The sequence below is a fragment of the Hyaena hyaena genome, unplaced genomic scaffold, assembly GCF_003009895.1.
Source record: "Hyaena hyaena isolate Hyena2069 unplaced genomic scaffold, ASM300989v1 scaffold_1415, whole genome shotgun sequence".
In the NCBI taxonomy this organism is placed as follows: domain Eukaryota; kingdom Metazoa; phylum Chordata; class Mammalia; order Carnivora; family Hyaenidae; genus Hyaena; species Hyaena hyaena.
Genome location: NW_024082050.1, coordinates 179,643 through 197,636, shown reverse-complemented (window position 1 = coordinate 197,636; position 17,994 = coordinate 179,643). Strand labels below are relative to the sequence as shown.

Genomic DNA, 17,994 nt, shown 5'->3' with positions numbered 1-17,994 from the left:
TATCAGGTTTAATCAAGGCCACTTTATAAATTCCTACCAGAAACGTACAAGCAAAACTTACCAACAACCCCAGCAGGTAAAATGTGTAAAGGGTATACATTTTTTAAAACTATTTTTAAAAAAATCCCATTTGTCTTCTCAAACCTATGTCAGAATACTGGGAAATCTTAATGAATTCTAACTGTGCTAATTATTAACAATAAGAAAGAAAGGGAATATCTAAGAAAAGAGCACAGAATGTAAGATAATGAGATATAGAGAGGAGGGTTTATTTCAACTATGCGTCACCTCATGCCATACAATTGTTCCTCAAAAGTTATTTAGAATCAGTATGTTAAGAAAATGTGAAATTAAATATTTCTCTAAGAATTTGCTTCTCAGGAGAAACTTTCCAAGAAACCATTTGTTCAAATGAATAATCACCTCTTAGTTGATCTTCTGGAGAATTTTTATATTTCTTCAGTGGGGGCTTACCTGCCTTACTCTGTAGCGTACCTTCACTAAGTACCAGGACATTTTATATCTGGAATGGAAATAGAAATCTTGTCTTCATTTTATAGATAACAAATGTGAAGGCCAAGAGATTAGGTGTCTGGTCACTAGGCAAAGCAATGAGAGAACTTGTATTGGAATCCTTATCCTTTGAGAGCTGAGCTCAATTTTACTACCATGGCTTCATTTTCCCACTTTAAAATTTATATTTGTTAAACCTGTGCAAACCATCTACATTTCTTGGACACAAACCAGATGAAGATAAGGTGTGACCGCCTCTGGGTTGTCAGTGGGATTTAACCTGGAAAGCATGTCATGCACAACTGCACAGTCTCTGGGAGACAGTCCACTGAAGATTGCTGACTTTTGTGTATTTTACCAAGTCCAGAATCATTTAAATCCAGTCCAGTCTTACCCCATGTCCGTTCAGGTAACTTACTTGTGGCTTAGAAATGTGTGTGTATGTGTACACAAGCACCTCAGAGCCAAGGTTTTGTGACTAATTGTTTATGATCTAATTAATTGTATTCCTCCAAAATAACTTTTTATCTAAAAAATGGAATTAGTAGAGCTCAATTTTCAGAATACTGAAACACTTGATGGTTTTTCAAGTAAATAATTTATTTTAATGTTTCATGATAGGATGCTATTTCCTCAGTCTATTTGCATAAAACCTGTAACTAAGAGATATGACAATGTAAATATGTTAACACGCCTACACACAGACCTAAATCTTAAGAGATATAGGTCCTAAGTAATTTTTGTTCTTTCTTTGACCCTGAGTTTCACTATGGGCAAGACCTTAATCTTTTTGATTTTTAATATGTCCATGTATAAAATTTTAAAAGGACTGACAAAAAATTATTTAGGATTGTTGTGAATATGCGTCTAGCTTTATATGAAATATTTCGAGATCTTTGAAAGTTAAAATATATCCAAGACATTATTAGAGCTTTTGTTAATGTCATTGAAAGAAAAAAAGGATCTATAAAAGTAATAAGGTCAGCAGCTATTTCTCATTAGACATAGAAAGAGCACTGAACTGAAAATCAAGAATCCTGGATTCTGGCTTTGTTACTGTCTAAGTAAAAACGAGTAGTCACGTAATCTTCCTGGGGCTCAGTTTCCTCAGCTATAAAAGGAATGGACTAGACTAGCTCATCAGAACCAATCTTTCCAGTGCTTAATTAATACCGTTAAGGATTTCTGAAAATCTGCACTAGTTATTATACGGCAGTGTTTCTCAAAGTGTGCTTCCTTGACTAGAAGCATCAGGAACTTGTTAGAAATGCAGACTCATAGGGCTTAATCTATGACATCAGAACCTCAGATGGGCCCTAATAATCTGTTTTCACAAGGCTTCTGGTGATTCTAATGCATGCTAAAGTTTGAGGATCACTGTTAAAAGCAAAATAAATAAAATAGTCCTTATTCTTAAGAAACTTGAAATTTATTTTTTTTTTAATCTTTTAAATGTTTGCTTGTTTCTGAGAGAGAGGGGGGCAGCATGAGTAGGGGAGGGTCAGAGAGAGAGGGAGACACAGAATCCGAAGTGGGCTCCAGGCTCTGAGCTAGCTGTCAGCACAGAGCCTGATGAGGGGCTCAAACCCGCAAACCGTGAGATCATGACCTGAGCCGAAGTCAGACGCTTACAGACTGAGCCACCCAGGTGCCCCAGAAAACTTGAAATTTAACACTTTCAGCATCTGCAATTTGAAATTCTTGCCAATTTCTAGACATATGGATATAGAATCTAATATATAATATATGTAAATAAAGATATGAAAAAAATCTATATAAAGTCAATTATGGACATGTTAAATTGCTAGAAGTGAAGCAGTTTGAGAGAGTATCTATGCAGCCAACTGAGAGATTTCCCAAGGTGAGGCATTGCCCAAGGCATGAAGAGTATATATTAGGTCAAGCTCGAATAACAGCACTTGACTACCAAAATGCACGATCATTTCATATGTGTGCTTCCCAAATACAACTTGTTTTTACTTAGCACAGATATTCTTGTTCTAAAATGTAAAAACAAATATTCTGAAATTATGCCCAGAATTTTAATTTTAAAATTTGCATTATGTTTATGTATGAACATCAGGCACGTAACCTGACGTTCAAATCTTCTCTGTATAATTTTTCTATTACTCTCATTCTAAAATTCATGTGCAATTTCAAAAGAAACTTACAGTTGGCTTTTGAGAATGCAAATATTGCTATAATATGCACCTGAGCTTTGAAACATAACTCAATTGCAGTTAAAACTGTGGGCAAGTGGTTTCAAATATGGCGAAGTTATGTTGAGGGAGAAGATATCAAGGCTGTATATCTTCACCTATAAGTTAAAGACATCTGTTGATAACGGGACATCTATTTTATTTCTCAGCTGAGACATGAAAAACTGAGCTGTACAACTGTTTTCAGCATTGTTGTAGAGCTGTAGTCAGACAGGGAAAAGCAATGAGAAGTTGGGTAGCATTTTCTTCCCCCAAAATTTTATCAAGAGTGTTCAGTTTATTTGAGGATGTATAACTTAATGAGGCTACATCATGAACACATTCTCCTGTACACAATTGGTGACTTCTACCAACTGAGATATGAAATGATAGCCTGGTGCTAACACCATGCTGGCCCTGGGGAGGAGGCCCTGCCTAGTGCTGGGCCCCTTTCATGCAGCCTGTGAGCCCTTGCAGTTGTTAGAGTAGTGCTAACTCAATGTAAACACCTTTACTTTCCAGCTGCTGCTAATTGGTTTGGGAATATTTATGTAAGTGTTGATTTTAAGGCTAAAAATAGTGCAGTGATGTTTAAATCCAACTCATTCTGGCTGTCAGAAATGCTCCCGTGATCCTGAAAGTGTTGCTAAAAATGTTCACTTTTTAAAAATTGTAGTAATTAAACTTGTCTGTTGTGAGAGCCACACAGGATATGTTCCCTACTCTGATCAAAGAGATAAAGGGCAAGCTTCTTTCAAGGCCTCTGCCTGGTCAGCCAGATACAACCTCCCGCTGCCCTTTATTAGAGAGCAAAGAATTGTAATGTGGGCCAAAGGGGGAGGCAAAATAAATTTTGAAGCTGATTTATACCCTTATAGTCTATGCAGTGGAACACATCTCTCTATTTTAAGTTAACATTAAGAAAATAATTTTATTAATAAAATTAAGTGTAGCACTTCCCAAACCACTGACTATTTTTAGGGGCAAGATGGGGGTTTGAAATCACATAATTAATATTTCTCAAGTCTCAAGTTGAAGAAATCTAGTGGCTGTTCACCAGTTGTTTATACCCCTAGCTCTTCATAATCAGATTAATTTTGTCCCTTTACTTCCCAATTTAAAAGTCAGATTCTACAGATTTTTCTCAACATTATTTAAATAAGCTATGAGGGGAAAAAATTCATTTTTAGATATGTGTGATTTCGTGACTTTTCACCATTCAGTTTAGTGAAGGAAAAGCCTAAATGCTCTTAAATTATTGCTTGTCAAGTATTTTGCAGTTTTTGGAAAACAGTGATCTTTTGGACCCTGTCAAGAAATAAGTTGTTGTTGTCTATAAGTCTTGAAGCCCTGTTGTTGAAGTCAATTCGGAATTGGCTTTGTGTCCTTACAGGAAGCCCCGGGCCTCTGTCTGCCTGCCCCATCTCTAGAGAATATCAAAGGATTCTGTTATTGCAATATATAGAAATGATTTTGGCAAGTGACAGACACTGCCCATTAGTTGAGATGATAAACTATAGTAACTGCCCTTTTTTGATAGTTGTGGAAAAGCAAAGAGTTTTTGATGCTACATTTAAAATAGAACTTTTTGTCTTAGACATATAAGTCTGTGAACCTGTGTGTTTTTTTTTATTTAAGTCTATAGCTGTTGACATGATTGCTGTAAAACTGCAGTCAGTTCAGAATTACCCTTGAGCAGATTATCACATTGCAATTGGCCCAATATTGCTTTCAGTTTCTAATTGACATTTCCATACTCAGAGCATTAAGTATGTTGTTGACATAAATAGAACCTTTACTTACCATCTAGTTAGAACTAGAAAAAGTTATTTTAACTTGTCACATGTTGATTCGAACCAGAAAGTGTGTTATTTTCTTACCTTAGCAAGAAGTCAATAAGAAAATTTCACTTGAAATAAAGAAAAAGAGGCAAAAATAGTTAAAATTTTATAACATATATCCCAATTTTTTCTTTGACATTCTGAAGATATATATCCATGAAAAAGATATTTATTTTAATTAATAGCCACTGTTAACTGTTCATGGATAAAAAGCCTTTATATTGTTAAGATGCTAACACTCTCTAAATTGATCTGCAGATTCAATGTGATCCTTCCCCAAATCTAGCTAGCTATTTTTTTCTTGCAGAACTTGTTGTTCTGATTCTAGAATTTATATGAAAATACAAGAGACAGAGAATAGCAAAAACGGTGGAAAAGAACAAATGTGGAGGATTCTCACTTCCCGATTTCAAAACTTAGTACAAAACTATACAGTCAAGACTGTGACACATGTATAGATCAGTGGAATATGATTGAGAGTACAGAAATGAACCCTTTTACAGTTTTGCCCAGTTGACTTTTGATAAGGATGTTAAGACAACTCAATGGGGAAAGAATAGTCTTTTGAACAAATGGTGTAGTCACAACTAAATATGCAAGGAGTGAAGTTGGACCCTTACCTCGCACTGTGTACAGAAATTAACTCAATATAGTTATATGCCTAAATATAACAGCTAAAATAATAAAATTCTTAGAAGAGGGGAGCCTGGGTGGCTCATTGGTTAAGCCTCTTGACTCTTGATTTTGGCTCAGGTTACTGTCTCATAGTTCATAAGATCGAGCCCTGTATTGGACTCTGCTCTGACTCTGTGGACCTGGTTAAGATGGTCTCTCTGACCCTCCCTACATACGTGTGTGCTTGCTCTCTCGCTCTCTCTCTCTCTTTTCCCCTCTCTCTCTTTCTCAAAAATAAATAAAAATAAAATGTTTATTTATTTTTTTTTTTTTGAGAGAGGGAGAGAGACAGAGTGTGAGCAGGGGAGGGGCAGAGAGGGAGGGAGACAGAATCCCAAGTAGACTCTAGGCTCTGAGCTGTCAGCACAGAGCTTATGCGGGGCTCTAACCTATGAACCATGAGATCATGTCCCGAGCCGAAGTCAGACGCTCAACCAACTGAGCCACCTAGGCACCCCATAAAAATAAATAAGCATTTAAAAAAAAAAAAAAACCCTCTTAGAAGAATATATAGGAGTATCTCTTTGTGACCTTGTATTAGGCAATGTTTCTTTGATACAGCACCAAAAAGCACTAACAACAAAAGGGGGAAAAAAAAGATATATTAAACTTCATTAAAATTAAAAAAAAACTTCTGTGCTTCAAATGGCACATTGAGAAATTTCAAGTAATGTCTCCCACAAAATGGGTAGAAATATTTGCAAATCATACATCTAAGGAATTTGTCTACAGAAAATTTAAAGAATACTTAAAGTTCAGTAATAAAATGATAAACATTTAGATATGTCTTCAAAGAAGAAGTACAAATGTCCAACAATCATATTAGGAAATGCTCAGCATCATTGGTCATTATAGAGAAATACAAATCATTGGCCATTGGGGATATGAAAAATAAAAACCACTTCACACATACTATGATGGCTAAAATTTAAAAAAGAAAAAAAGTGATAAGGTGCAGATTCAGAGAAATTGGAACCTGATATATATATTGCTGATAGGGATTAAAATTGTGCAAAACATTGGAAATAGTATAGCAGTTCCTCAAAATGTTTAACAGAGTTACCATATGACTGGCAATTCCACCGTAGGTATATATCAGAGAAATGAAAGCACATTAAGTTCTTAGCAACATTATTTCACAATTGAACAGTTTGGGTGGGTAAATGTTCATAGCAGAATTACTTATGATCAAAAAAAGTGGAAATAACCTAAGTGCCCCTCAAGTGATGGGTGGGTAAACAAAGTATGGTGTATCCACACAATGGAATAGTATTTAGCCATAAAATGCAGTGAAATACTGACCAATGCTACAGTATGAATGAACTTTGAGAATCTCATGCTCAGCGATAAAAGCCACATGTCTTATGATTCTGTCTGTATAAAATGTTCATAATAGGTAAATTCTTAGGGACAGAAATTAATAGGTAAATTAGGGACAGAATTAGTGATTTCCGGGAGTGGGGGGAGGCAGAATGGGGACTGATAGCTCTTTGGTGCACAGTTTGTCTTTGGGGTTTTGAAATTGCTCTAAATTTAGATAGTGGTGATGATTACAAAATTCTGTGGATAAGCTAAAATAAACTGAATTGTACTTTTTAAATGGATTAGCTTAACAACCCTTAAATAACCTTTAAATAAATTAAATAACTTTTAATAAAAGGTTTATGTGAATTATAACAAAACTTCTATAAGAAAAAAATTATAGGTCTTAAACCCCTCCAGTCAAGCCTCTCAGTGATGGAGGCTGCAGCCCTGTTGACATCTTGAGATGTTGCATCCTCATGAGAGATTCTGCGCCAGAACTCCCCCATCGAAGAAGCCACTTCTAAATAGAAGCCATACACAGAAACTATGAGAGAGAATAGGGCATTTTTTAATCCATTTAATTTGGGGGTAATTTATTACACAGCATTTGGAAACTAATCCAATGCCATTCTACTCATGCATTCATTAACACTCCCTGAATGAGCTCTGTGTGTTGTGTACTTAGCAGAGGACTAGACCTGCCCTTACCCTTCATTGAACTTCCTCTTTTGTAGGAGAGACAGGTAAGAAAGTATACAATTCCGATAAACGCCGTCATCAAGTGTTCTGACATGTGCAATAGTTGCAAGTTCAAATATTTTGTTAAATTGTCTACCTAAGTATTTTTGTAAACTACCCAGCTGTCTCTTTTCTCTGTAAGCATCTATCAAGCCCTCCATAATAATATGAATATTTGAAAGCTTTTAATAACATTCATCTTTTAAGATTGGGTGCCCTAAACTAAAAAGTGTGCTTTAACCTTTTAGATTTTCTTCCCTATCTTTCTGTCTGTGGAAAGGAAAATAAATCAAAAAAAAAAAAAATCTAGTGTAGACCAAGTCCTTCACAAAACCCACAAACCTATGTGGATGTTGCTACTCAGTCTAAAAGTGAAATATATTTCACTCATTTCACAGTGACATACTGCTTGAGTTGTGGCTCCACATCTTGTTTTCTTCAAGATATTAACCTAATTACTTTATGCCCAACCTCTGAACTGATCTATTGTCTTTGTGTTGTTGAAATGATGCTATCAGATCCATGAGTGCTCTATTTATAGGTGTGATTGTTGACAATGGGTCTTTCTTTCTCCGGGTGGTTTGTTGTTTTGATAAAACCTGAGTCCATGAAGAGCACTGTGACTTTGCTTCCAAAGAGCAGTGTATCTGCAGAGTCACTCTGTGAAAGTACAGTTCAGAAGCCTAACAGATATCTAATCATGCTTTACAAGTGAAACTCTAAACCAGCTTGCTTTTTGGAATTCATTCTCCCTATGTAACATCCAACTCAACTTTGCCACTGTCTTGGAGTACTCAACTTCTCTGACCCTTTTTCCTTTCTGTAGTGGAAGAGTGTTTACCATTTTAGAAATTAAATGGTTAATTTTAGTTACTCTCTGCTGAAGATCATTCTCAGAATGAAAGTCTTATGACAAAATAAGAACTCCAAATTTCTTTTCCTGCTGCAATCCTGTTATACTTTTGACAGAAATGACCTTGGCAGGCAACTTTTTTTCTGTGAATTTTTGCTTTCTTTATATTTTTAGTGTCAGCAGGGGGTGCAAACCAAGTACAGTACATTAAAGCTACTACATCACCACCTGTCAGTGACACCTTCCCTTTGGTACCCCTTTTCCTTGCTGATTTAAAACACACAGCCCCAAAAGCTTATGGTTGAGTAGCAGGAAGCTAAATGATGTATTCCAAAGCTCTTAACATATCGCCTTGTATAAATGGCCCATTTGAGTATTTCTGAAACCAAATGGGAGAGAAAAGAACATTGAAAGCCCTGAAAAGATTAACACCTGTTCCAGTCTTCAAAGGAATTCGAGCATACTGTATATATCTAGAGGAAAACCATTTGCTATCTCACATTGAGATATTTTATTCAAATTTTCAGTTCTATATGCATAGCATCCACATGCTTATGGGTTTGTTTGACTACAGGATTCCACACAGAACTTAGAAGATGGAGAAGTTATGAATGGTGTACAGACAGAACTACTGACATCGCCGAAAACCAAGGATGCATTGAGGTATTCTCATTACGTGCATAAGAATATTCTAGTTATTTCAGGTTGATGTTTGTTTCTTTAACAGGCTTTAGTTGTGTTTATTTTATAGAGAAGATCAAGATAAGTAGAATAGTGGAGTGAAAACTTTCCCATTTCTAAAATTAATTAGTCATTCTTTTATTTCCTTTTATGATATAAGAACTTCCTGACAAACATATATGAATTAGCCTCCAAGTCTTTCAACTTTTCTGAAACCTGGATTTCTTAGTTGCTTTTGTCCCCTTTGAACAACAGTTTAAAGTGAATTTTCAGAGTTCATTCTGGTTGAGCGTTTTACTTGGACATTAGCCCCTTGAATATTGCTTTGCATTGTGTTGTAACCATCTTGCAATATTTTACTTAATGTGTATAAAATGAATCCAGTCTATCAGCCAGGATCTTTCATGTTTCTAATGTAAGTAACTCATTGTATGAAGTCCTTTGCTCTCTCCTTTACCAATATTTTCTTTGTTCTGCACTGATTTCTAGTTCTGCCTTCACTACTACGTGGGTTCAGCTCAGTTTTGCTGCTTACCATTCTATGAGCTTAAGCGAGTTACTCAGCTCTCTTTGCTTTAGTTTCCAGTCTGTAAAACAGAAATAATATTGAAACCTTCTTTAGAGCGTAGGTTTGAAGATTAAATGATTTAATGTATGTAAAACACTTTGAATGGTGCCTGGGCTAGAGTAAGCCCTGGGGATACTGGCTGCTGTTGGCTTCCTTCCATTATTACTGTGTACCACTATCACCATTATCTCTGTTATGATGAGGAGGAGGAGGCTGATCATCACCACCATCACCACCACCACCACCACCACCACCACCACCACCACCATGCTTACTATCATTTTTTCTAAGTTGCTTCACATTTTGTACCAGGAGAGTAATTCCACGTTTAATAGAATTGTTGGCCTCAGCACTCAGAGGTGATGCTTCTGACATTGATGATCCTTCAATTTTTCATTTACTCAACATACTCTCTTCATTCAGTCCAGTTACTAATAGTTGCCAAGCATTTTACATGGAATTAGCTTTAAAAATATATATAGGTGATCATCCTTTGTCACACTGATATACTATGCAGACTTTCCTTAAGCTTACAATTTATAGCCACATGACATAGTCATTCTATTTAGATTATATTGCTTTGATTAATGAGATGCACAATATTAAAATTCTGGTATATAAAATCTCCTGGGCACTGTCTTTTGAGAAACTTGATAAGATTGTTTTGGAGGTAGGCATAATGAATGTAATACTCTTCTTCTATTTGCCTTTAATTTCATTTTTTTCAATGTTTGCTCTTTGTAAAGTTTGCTAACGTCTTGGCTAAATGTTAGGTAGATAGATGCTATTGAGTGAACAGTTGTTTGATTTATGCCTACAGGAACAAATTAGCTAAACTTTCTCCAGATACAAAGATTTGAGGGGAATAGAGTATAAGAATTTAAAAAAATCTTTAATTAAAATATATGTATGCATATGTGTAATTTGATGATCAAAACAGTTTTTTTGCAAGAGTCTTATCACATTTAGTAGGCTAATAAATTGCAATTTAGAGTAATTAAATAACTTATAAGGGGTGCCTGGGTGGCTCAGTTAGTTAAGCGTCTGACTTCGGCTCAGGTGATGATCTCTGTGCGTGGGTCTGAGTCCCACATCGGGCTCTGTGCTGACGGCTCAGAGCCTGGAGCCTGCTTCAGATTCTGTGTCTCCCTCTCTCTCTCACCTCCCCTGCTCACTCTCTGTCTCTCAAAATAAATAAAGATATAATTTTTTTTTTTTTAAATAACTTCTAGAGACCCAATCTATTCCCACCACACTTCTCTCCAAGTTCTCAGACTCCAGTGTTATCTGGTGTGGACACCTTCCCTTATTCTTTGGTGTTTTATTTCATGGTGTTTTATTCTTTTATTCTTTGGTGTTTTATTCATTTCATTACTTAATGTGGTGAGCACCAGTTTGGAGAAATGAGTTGAAATCAGGTTGAGGTCAAGTTCAGAAAGTAGAGTAAGTGCAAAGTCCCAACGCTTGTAGGCTTTTGGATAGGGCTAGGATGAGAATGAGGATGAAGATGTGAATGTAATGCACAGCTAGCAGCTGAAAGCTTGGAGATTCTAATTTTAGGAGAGGGCATAGTTTCCAGCTGGTATGGGATGATGAAGAAACAAATGAAGAGAAATTAGGAAGTCACTCTCGGCTGGGTTACATGGTCAGCATTCTCCTGGGGCAAGGGGAACGTGATATCCCACAGAGTTTGGCCCAAGGATAGGGCTTTGGCCTCACTTCAGTGTAGGTGACATAGAAGCCAGTAAATTATTTCCAGAGTCCATCTCAAAATGTTTTGAACCTGCCTCCTGTGTTTTAATTCCAAGAGTTACTGATCAAGCCTTCTTTCCCTCTCAGACTGTTATAGGAACCTACTGTCTCTCCTCTTGAATATCAATTTCTCTTTATCCTAATTGATCTCCTGTATCACCCTAGGTACAACTTCTTAAACCACAGCACTCATCAAACCATTCCTTCACTCCTGGACCTTTGGACTTCATTAAATCCTGAGTTTGAACACTACCTATGTAACTTTGGACTAATTATCTAACCTGTTTAAAGTATTTTGGTATGGAAAATGGGTAACATGATCACATAGATTATTTTGAAGATTAAATGAGATTTATCACAGATAGTTGCACTTAGCACAGTGCAAGTTAAATGCAAGACTGGATAAATATTAATTGCTAATGCAGTTATGATTGTCACATACACTACAGTTTATTTTAACTGTCATTCTCCCGTATAAGATTGGGAACCCTCCAAGGGATTCCTGATACTTCTTGCAGGTCTTGGAACATGATAGCAGTGTATTTGTTCAGTAAATGGTTAGAACACATTGCTCCATAAATCATAAGCATACCTATTAACTGCTCACCCATCATTAACACATTTATTTAAAGAAATTTTACTATTAGTTCTCCAAGTAGTCTTACAACATGCATCTCTTATGAAGCACTACTCAATTTATCTTGATCTTAAGATGATGAAGCAAGAGGTTTCTATTTGGTGGTGCGTGTGTGTGTGTGTGTGTGTGTGTGTGTGTGTGTGTTAACAGCAAGCAATATGTGCAGAAGGCCTTCACCTCATCCTTAAATTCTGCCTCATTCCCAACCTATTCCTTGACACATCTCCAGATTTCACTCATTTCACAATGACATAAAATGACTTAATAAAAGTTATTATGTTTTATAGGAGGGGATTTGAGCTAGGTAAAGAAATATTTGCAAAATAGACAAAAAATTCATAAAGCCATCCTAAAAATTTTTAAGCCAAAATTTTGAACTCTGTGCTAAACACATACATTCCAAAAGCCTCTGTATAATACATATAAGTGCTATCTATCAGCATGTGGATATTTAATGGATTTATTAAGAAAGATTTGTGTTTTGTTTTAAGGTGCAAAAGTATAAAAATACATTATAAAGGTTTAATGATTATAAAAGTTTTAATGATTAAGCAAAATTTTTGTCTTTGTTTTTAAAAGTCTTTAGAACACTACTGTTAGCCTAGAGTGTTAATACTCTGGGTTTATTCTTCCTCAAATACCTACGAATGCACTATAAATCTGTTATATAAAAATTGTTGCTTTGTGGTCCATTAAAAGCTATAAAACTTTCTCTGTCCACCAGATATTTTATATTCAGGGCATATAATGTATACCTATACATAGTATTTCATATATATGTGTATTTATATAATATCTGTATTCTCACACCAGAACTATCAAGAAGAATTTATTTTATCACATGATATTATTGCTTTAAGATTTGTTTTATTTCTAACTTTTATTCGAGGCCTCTGATATAACCTGCTTGACTGAACAAGTTTTAAACATATCTGCAATATCTGAGCAAATCGCATTTGAAATTTATTATCGGATTTGAAATTCCCTCATATTCCACAAATGCTAGAAACTGACATGCTCTTTCTTACAGTTCCTAATGATAATAAGTTTGCAATAAAAATACATTAAAAATAAGCCTACTCCACTGATGAGAATATATTTACTATATTTAATATATTCATTATAGATTGCTGATAATTCAGAGAGCACTGCATGCAGAGGGAATTCATCAGGCACTTTGCTTTCATATGCTGTTCTCAACTTTCTAGCAAGGGGCCAAAATTTCACCGCTTTCAATTTGGAACAGAGAAGCATTTGTAACAGCTGTAGCTCTTAATTTGACATCCAGTTTCAGGTCATTTTCATGTAAATAGGAAACAAAAGAGACCTGCTTACAATTTCCATTAACAGGGATGTTTGCTTCAACTTTATCATTTTTCCTCTGGCAATTTTATTTTCTGTCTGTGGGATTAAAGGAGCCGATAATTGTTCACGGTTATTATTTTTCATCTTCATAAAAACTTGTTAGTTCCACTCTTTATTATTCAAAGTTTCCCAGTGTCATATATATTTCAGTCATACACACTCTCTATTAATGTTTCTAGCTCATTCGCTCCTTAATCTGGAGTAGGTTAGGCGGGTCAGGCTTTCTATTTCTTTCTATAATACATTTTCTCCAGACTTTACAACTCTTTTCTCTACCTCTAAAAAAAAAGTAGGAGGTGAAAATTTAGAATTGTTCCATTGAATACAACTGATGCCTTATTGAAAGGCAAGTCTGAGTTTTGATTTATAATGCTCTAAACATGCCCATATGTATTACCAACTGTGGCTTCACTGTTGTAAAATGTAAGTCTGTGCTTTTTCTGATAAATATATATTTTATTTCAATTTTCCTGTTCTGAGGAGGAGAGCCTACTTTATGCTTAAGCATAGATAAGCTTAATTCCATGTATTTTATCATCTGTCGAGTAATTTCAAGTATGTCTCAATGGGGAGAAATTTCATTTTTTGTGTACATCCTTTTAAATATGTTGATTTATGCAGATTAACTTAAGTATGAAGTTATTTTTATGGGTCGTTATTTCCATTTGTTTCTCTTCTAGGGAAAAAAAATTAGAAATCAGATAGTCTTAAAAATTTTTATTTCCTGGATCTTGTGAACATACCAGCAGATCATATACTCCTTTGATTTCATCTCTGCTGTTGAATTTACAGTAGTTGATATAATCCTAAATTTTGTGTTTTTCTATACTATGCTTCATTTTTTTTAAGAGTCTCATCTGTGCTCTTTTTTTTTTTTTTTCCTGCCCCAGTGATATGACCAGAACAGTGGAGATTTCTGGGGAAGGTGGCCCCTTGGGAATACATGTAGTGCCTTTCTTTTCATCTCTGAGTGGAAGGTAAGATGTTTTCTTTATATCAGAAGCTCATGCTAATGAAAAACTTGACTTCAGCTCATTTTCCGAGACACATTTCAGAGGAGGATTAAATATGTATCTCCGTCATTCAGACAGATGCCTCAGTATATACGTCTGTTGGCTACTTAAGTGTTGGAAACAAAGCCATTTCCTTAAAGGACACCATGGAAAAGAAATTATATCACAATTTCTGCATCCACAATTAATTTTGAAGTATTTTCTTAAAGTGTTCTTATCAGTGACATGTAGTAAACAGAATGCTTGGAAAAGATTTTAACATAGTTTTGGACAAATATTGCCACGGATTTTTTTTTATATTCCTAAATACAATTCAAAAGTGAGTTTAGTGATCCCAACTGGTATTTCCCAATACTGCTCAGGTATATAGAACTTAGGATAATAAATATTCTAGCATTATAAGTGGCTATATCAGAAGCTGTATGTTTTCATGATTTTAAGTATAGTAGTAAAATGCCAATGTGCTCATTTTTTCTAAAATAAAATGTAATCATTTAAAAACAGTATACCATGTCCTTTTGAAATTATATTGTCAAATCCGCAGTGGCAAAGGAGAATTTAACTGTCAGCATTTCTTGAAATTCATGTCCACCTAACTGAATATAAAACTTGATTTTCTGATGGAAATTAAAGTATGTGTCTGAGAGTTAATATTAGTATTCTTTTAACAACTTTACAAGACTAGTATCAGATATTATGTCATTGTTCAAGAAGATGACTGCCTTTAGCACTAGATTGATATTGACAAAGGCTGTCTTAAAAGAAACGGCTTTTCTTAAAAGATCAGTTTCTCACCCATGATATAATTTTAATTAATTTTCTAATTTAATTTTTCTTATATTAAATGCATCACTGAAAGGGCAGAGTGTCTTATTTTAGTTTAGGAGAGCAAAGTCCAGAAAAATTCATTGATTTTTTTCAAAGTCACACAAAATCCTGAACTATACCCCCGCACTCCATTGCTCTTTCTAGAGCAAAAATTTTCCCAAAGGTTATATAGTATTAATTTACTGATTCTGAATATTTATTCAGTTCAGTCTGCCATATAGCAGGAAAGTAGATTTAGTCATGATATTTTTGTTGGCATCATTTTCAGCAGGTAGCCATCTGCTACCTGTAATTGCAAAGTCATCACCTTTTTTTGCAAATAACATCTGATGCCAAGCTTTTCCTGGAATGAACTCTAAAAAGAAATGAACTGAAAAGCTAGTGGTTCTTATTGTTTCACTTCCTGTATGTGTTAATAAGCCTGTTTATAAATGTTATGGGTTATGACACGGGACAAGCTGAGGTTGTTTTTGATAGACAGGAAGAGTATTTATCCAGTTGTCATGAGAAATTCTAATGGCTTTTGGCAGAAGTGTACCGATAGAGCTTTGTGAAATACCAGAGCGGTTAAATTACCAGGCCCTTTAGCTTAATGAAATCGGAATAGAACACAAGATCATCCCAATTTCCAAAACATGAAGAAATGTACAATGTGACAGTCACCATACTTCATTTTCAATAGTTCGGAAAACAAGTTGACCCTACAGACCAGAAATCACCTTCTCTTACAACAAATGAGAGAAACACACCAAAATGTATTGGTTTTTTCCCTTCTCCTTCCTGGTTCAGATTTCTAGTATAGGCCTTGGAGAATAGAAAGAGTGTTATACTTGGATTCAGAACAGTTGGATTTGAATCTCAGTGTTCTCTCTTTCATAACTTTGAGCAAGTCCTCTAAGCTTCCCTCTTGTGAATACCTACTTCACATCAAGGTTATGGGGATTAAATGGCATTGAAAATATGAAAACTCTTTGTAAAACAACATATGAATGTGTAAATTATCGGTATTATTAATATCATGACTAAAGCAAAAAATCCTGGTTCACAAATGAACTTTGATAAATTCATGGTCAACTGTTTAGTAACTTGGTGAAATAGTTCTATATATATTATTTTGCTCTCCATTAGTATTATAGAAAGGAAATTTAATTAAAAAACATAAAAAATAATATGGGAGTGGAGACATGAGCCAATAAAAGTTAAGAAGTAATGAGTACAGGCTGAAACAGCACACTTAACTCAACCCATGTGTTTAGATGCAACTGAGTATAGAGCGTGTCAGACAAGTGTCTGACTTCATAATGCCATATGGTTTCAGTGTGTGAGCACAGGGACTGGGGGTGAGGGGCGGGGGTGAGTTAAGGTCATAGTGGTATACTTAGTTCTTAATTTCCTTCCTTTTATTGGCTTGTGTCATTATTTTAAATTGGAATTTACATTTAATTATTTACTAAGACTACTGTAATTGACTTTGCCTCCAATTTCTTCAGGTGTATATGTATAGTTTTTTCTTTTAGAAAAGTACTCCCATACCTGTTGTTGAATAGGAAAATCTGAGTGCAGTACAGCGGCGGCTGTACTAGATAAGGCCTCAACGGATTCATTAGGGCGCACAGCATAGGGTGTTGAATGCCACTTGTATGGAGTCCCCTTGGCTTCCACAGTAAGAAACAAATATACACAAAACTGAATTTTGCAAATTAAAACCAATTTCATTTTGTCGACTTAAGAAAAAGAAATTAATGGTTTTCTTTTAGAATTAAAAGCATGAAATCTAATTGTTTTTCAATAAAGATAGACTAGTATACCTTAGTTTCATAGTAAAGACAGCTAAATATGACAGAGAAGGAAGGATGGGTGAGGAATAACACGTAATGTAAGGAGAGGACACTTTAGATAAAAATGCAAAGCTTGTAGAGCAGCCAAGGCCTGTGATACAGTGAGAAAAGCAGAAGGGGTCAAGGAGTGTGGGTGGGTTAGTTTCTAAATGATTATTAGAAGAAAAAGAAGCAATTGTCACCCCTCTTGTTCTGTAGGGCAGTGGATTTCAGCCTCCTTTATCACTGCTCATTAATGCAAATTAACTGGTTCGTCTCAGCCTATAATTCCTCAGCAGCATTCGTCTTTCAGTCCCGAGAGCCTTAGTCCCAGAAGACACCACCACCACAACCCACAATTTTGGGGCAAAGAGGATAGTGAGGGACTCTTTTCTGAGCCTTCTTGTACTGGTCTGGATGAAATCAAACTGGAGGGCGTCCATCCCTTCTGTGGAATAGAGAAGGCAAGAGTGGTTCGTTGCCAGGAACCAAACTAATAAAATCAGTCAGTTTTACATTTTACCAAAATTACCTCTGACACATGGGTTTTACAGTTGAGCTTATTCTGTCAATAAATTTTTCATGGAAAGTTAGGCTATTTAGATCAGTGAGGTTCACATGGCATACTCCAGCTGTAATATGCCAGCTAAATTGCAACCCAGTGGCCTGAAAGAATTAATTCATCTCCCAAAATGTGAAATTAAATCCTAGGGAGTAACATTACATGACTGATGATGTACTGAATTAAATTAAAGGAAGACTTGAATGCTTGTTAAAAAAATATCGCTTACATAAACTCGTTTATAACCACATGTGAGCCTCCTAATGGATCATGTTATTGTGAATCCACCATAACAAAAATCCAAAATGTGAACTATTAGAGAGTTGTTTAATTTAGGAAAGAAACACTATTTTGTTCTCTTTCCTTTTCTTCTTCCTCTTCTTTTGCATGTTGAATAGGTCAATTTTTAATATTACATTATGAGATTAAGGTAGGATTAGAGTCTTAAAAATATTAATTCGAATCTCAGATCCTTTATCAAATAGTAGCTTTGGTCCCTTTTCTCTTGCACACAGACTATGGTGAATTTACTAAGATAGAAGTAGGAATGCAGCGTATATAACACCCCCTGTACACTTGTGCCCATGACCCTGACCCTTCCCTACTGTAGGTGGCATGACTCTCTCCTCCATCCATTGGAGTAGAGAC

At 35.4% G+C, this 17,994-nt stretch overlaps 1 protein-coding gene across 1 annotated transcript in view; it reads left to right on the top strand.

The window, feature by feature from the left end:
* LOC120225452 (partitioning defective 3 homolog B-like) overlaps positions 1–17,994 on the top strand; it is a 314,844-nt gene that overhangs the window by 127,848 nt on the left and 169,002 nt on the right. The window contains exons 4-5 of the mRNA XM_039223648.1: positions 8,698–8,786; positions 14,017–14,103. Of these exons, the coding sequence (XP_039079579.1) occupies positions 8,698–8,786; positions 14,017–14,103 (176 nt within the window). The remainder of the gene's footprint in view (positions 1–8,697; positions 8,787–14,016; positions 14,104–17,994) is intronic.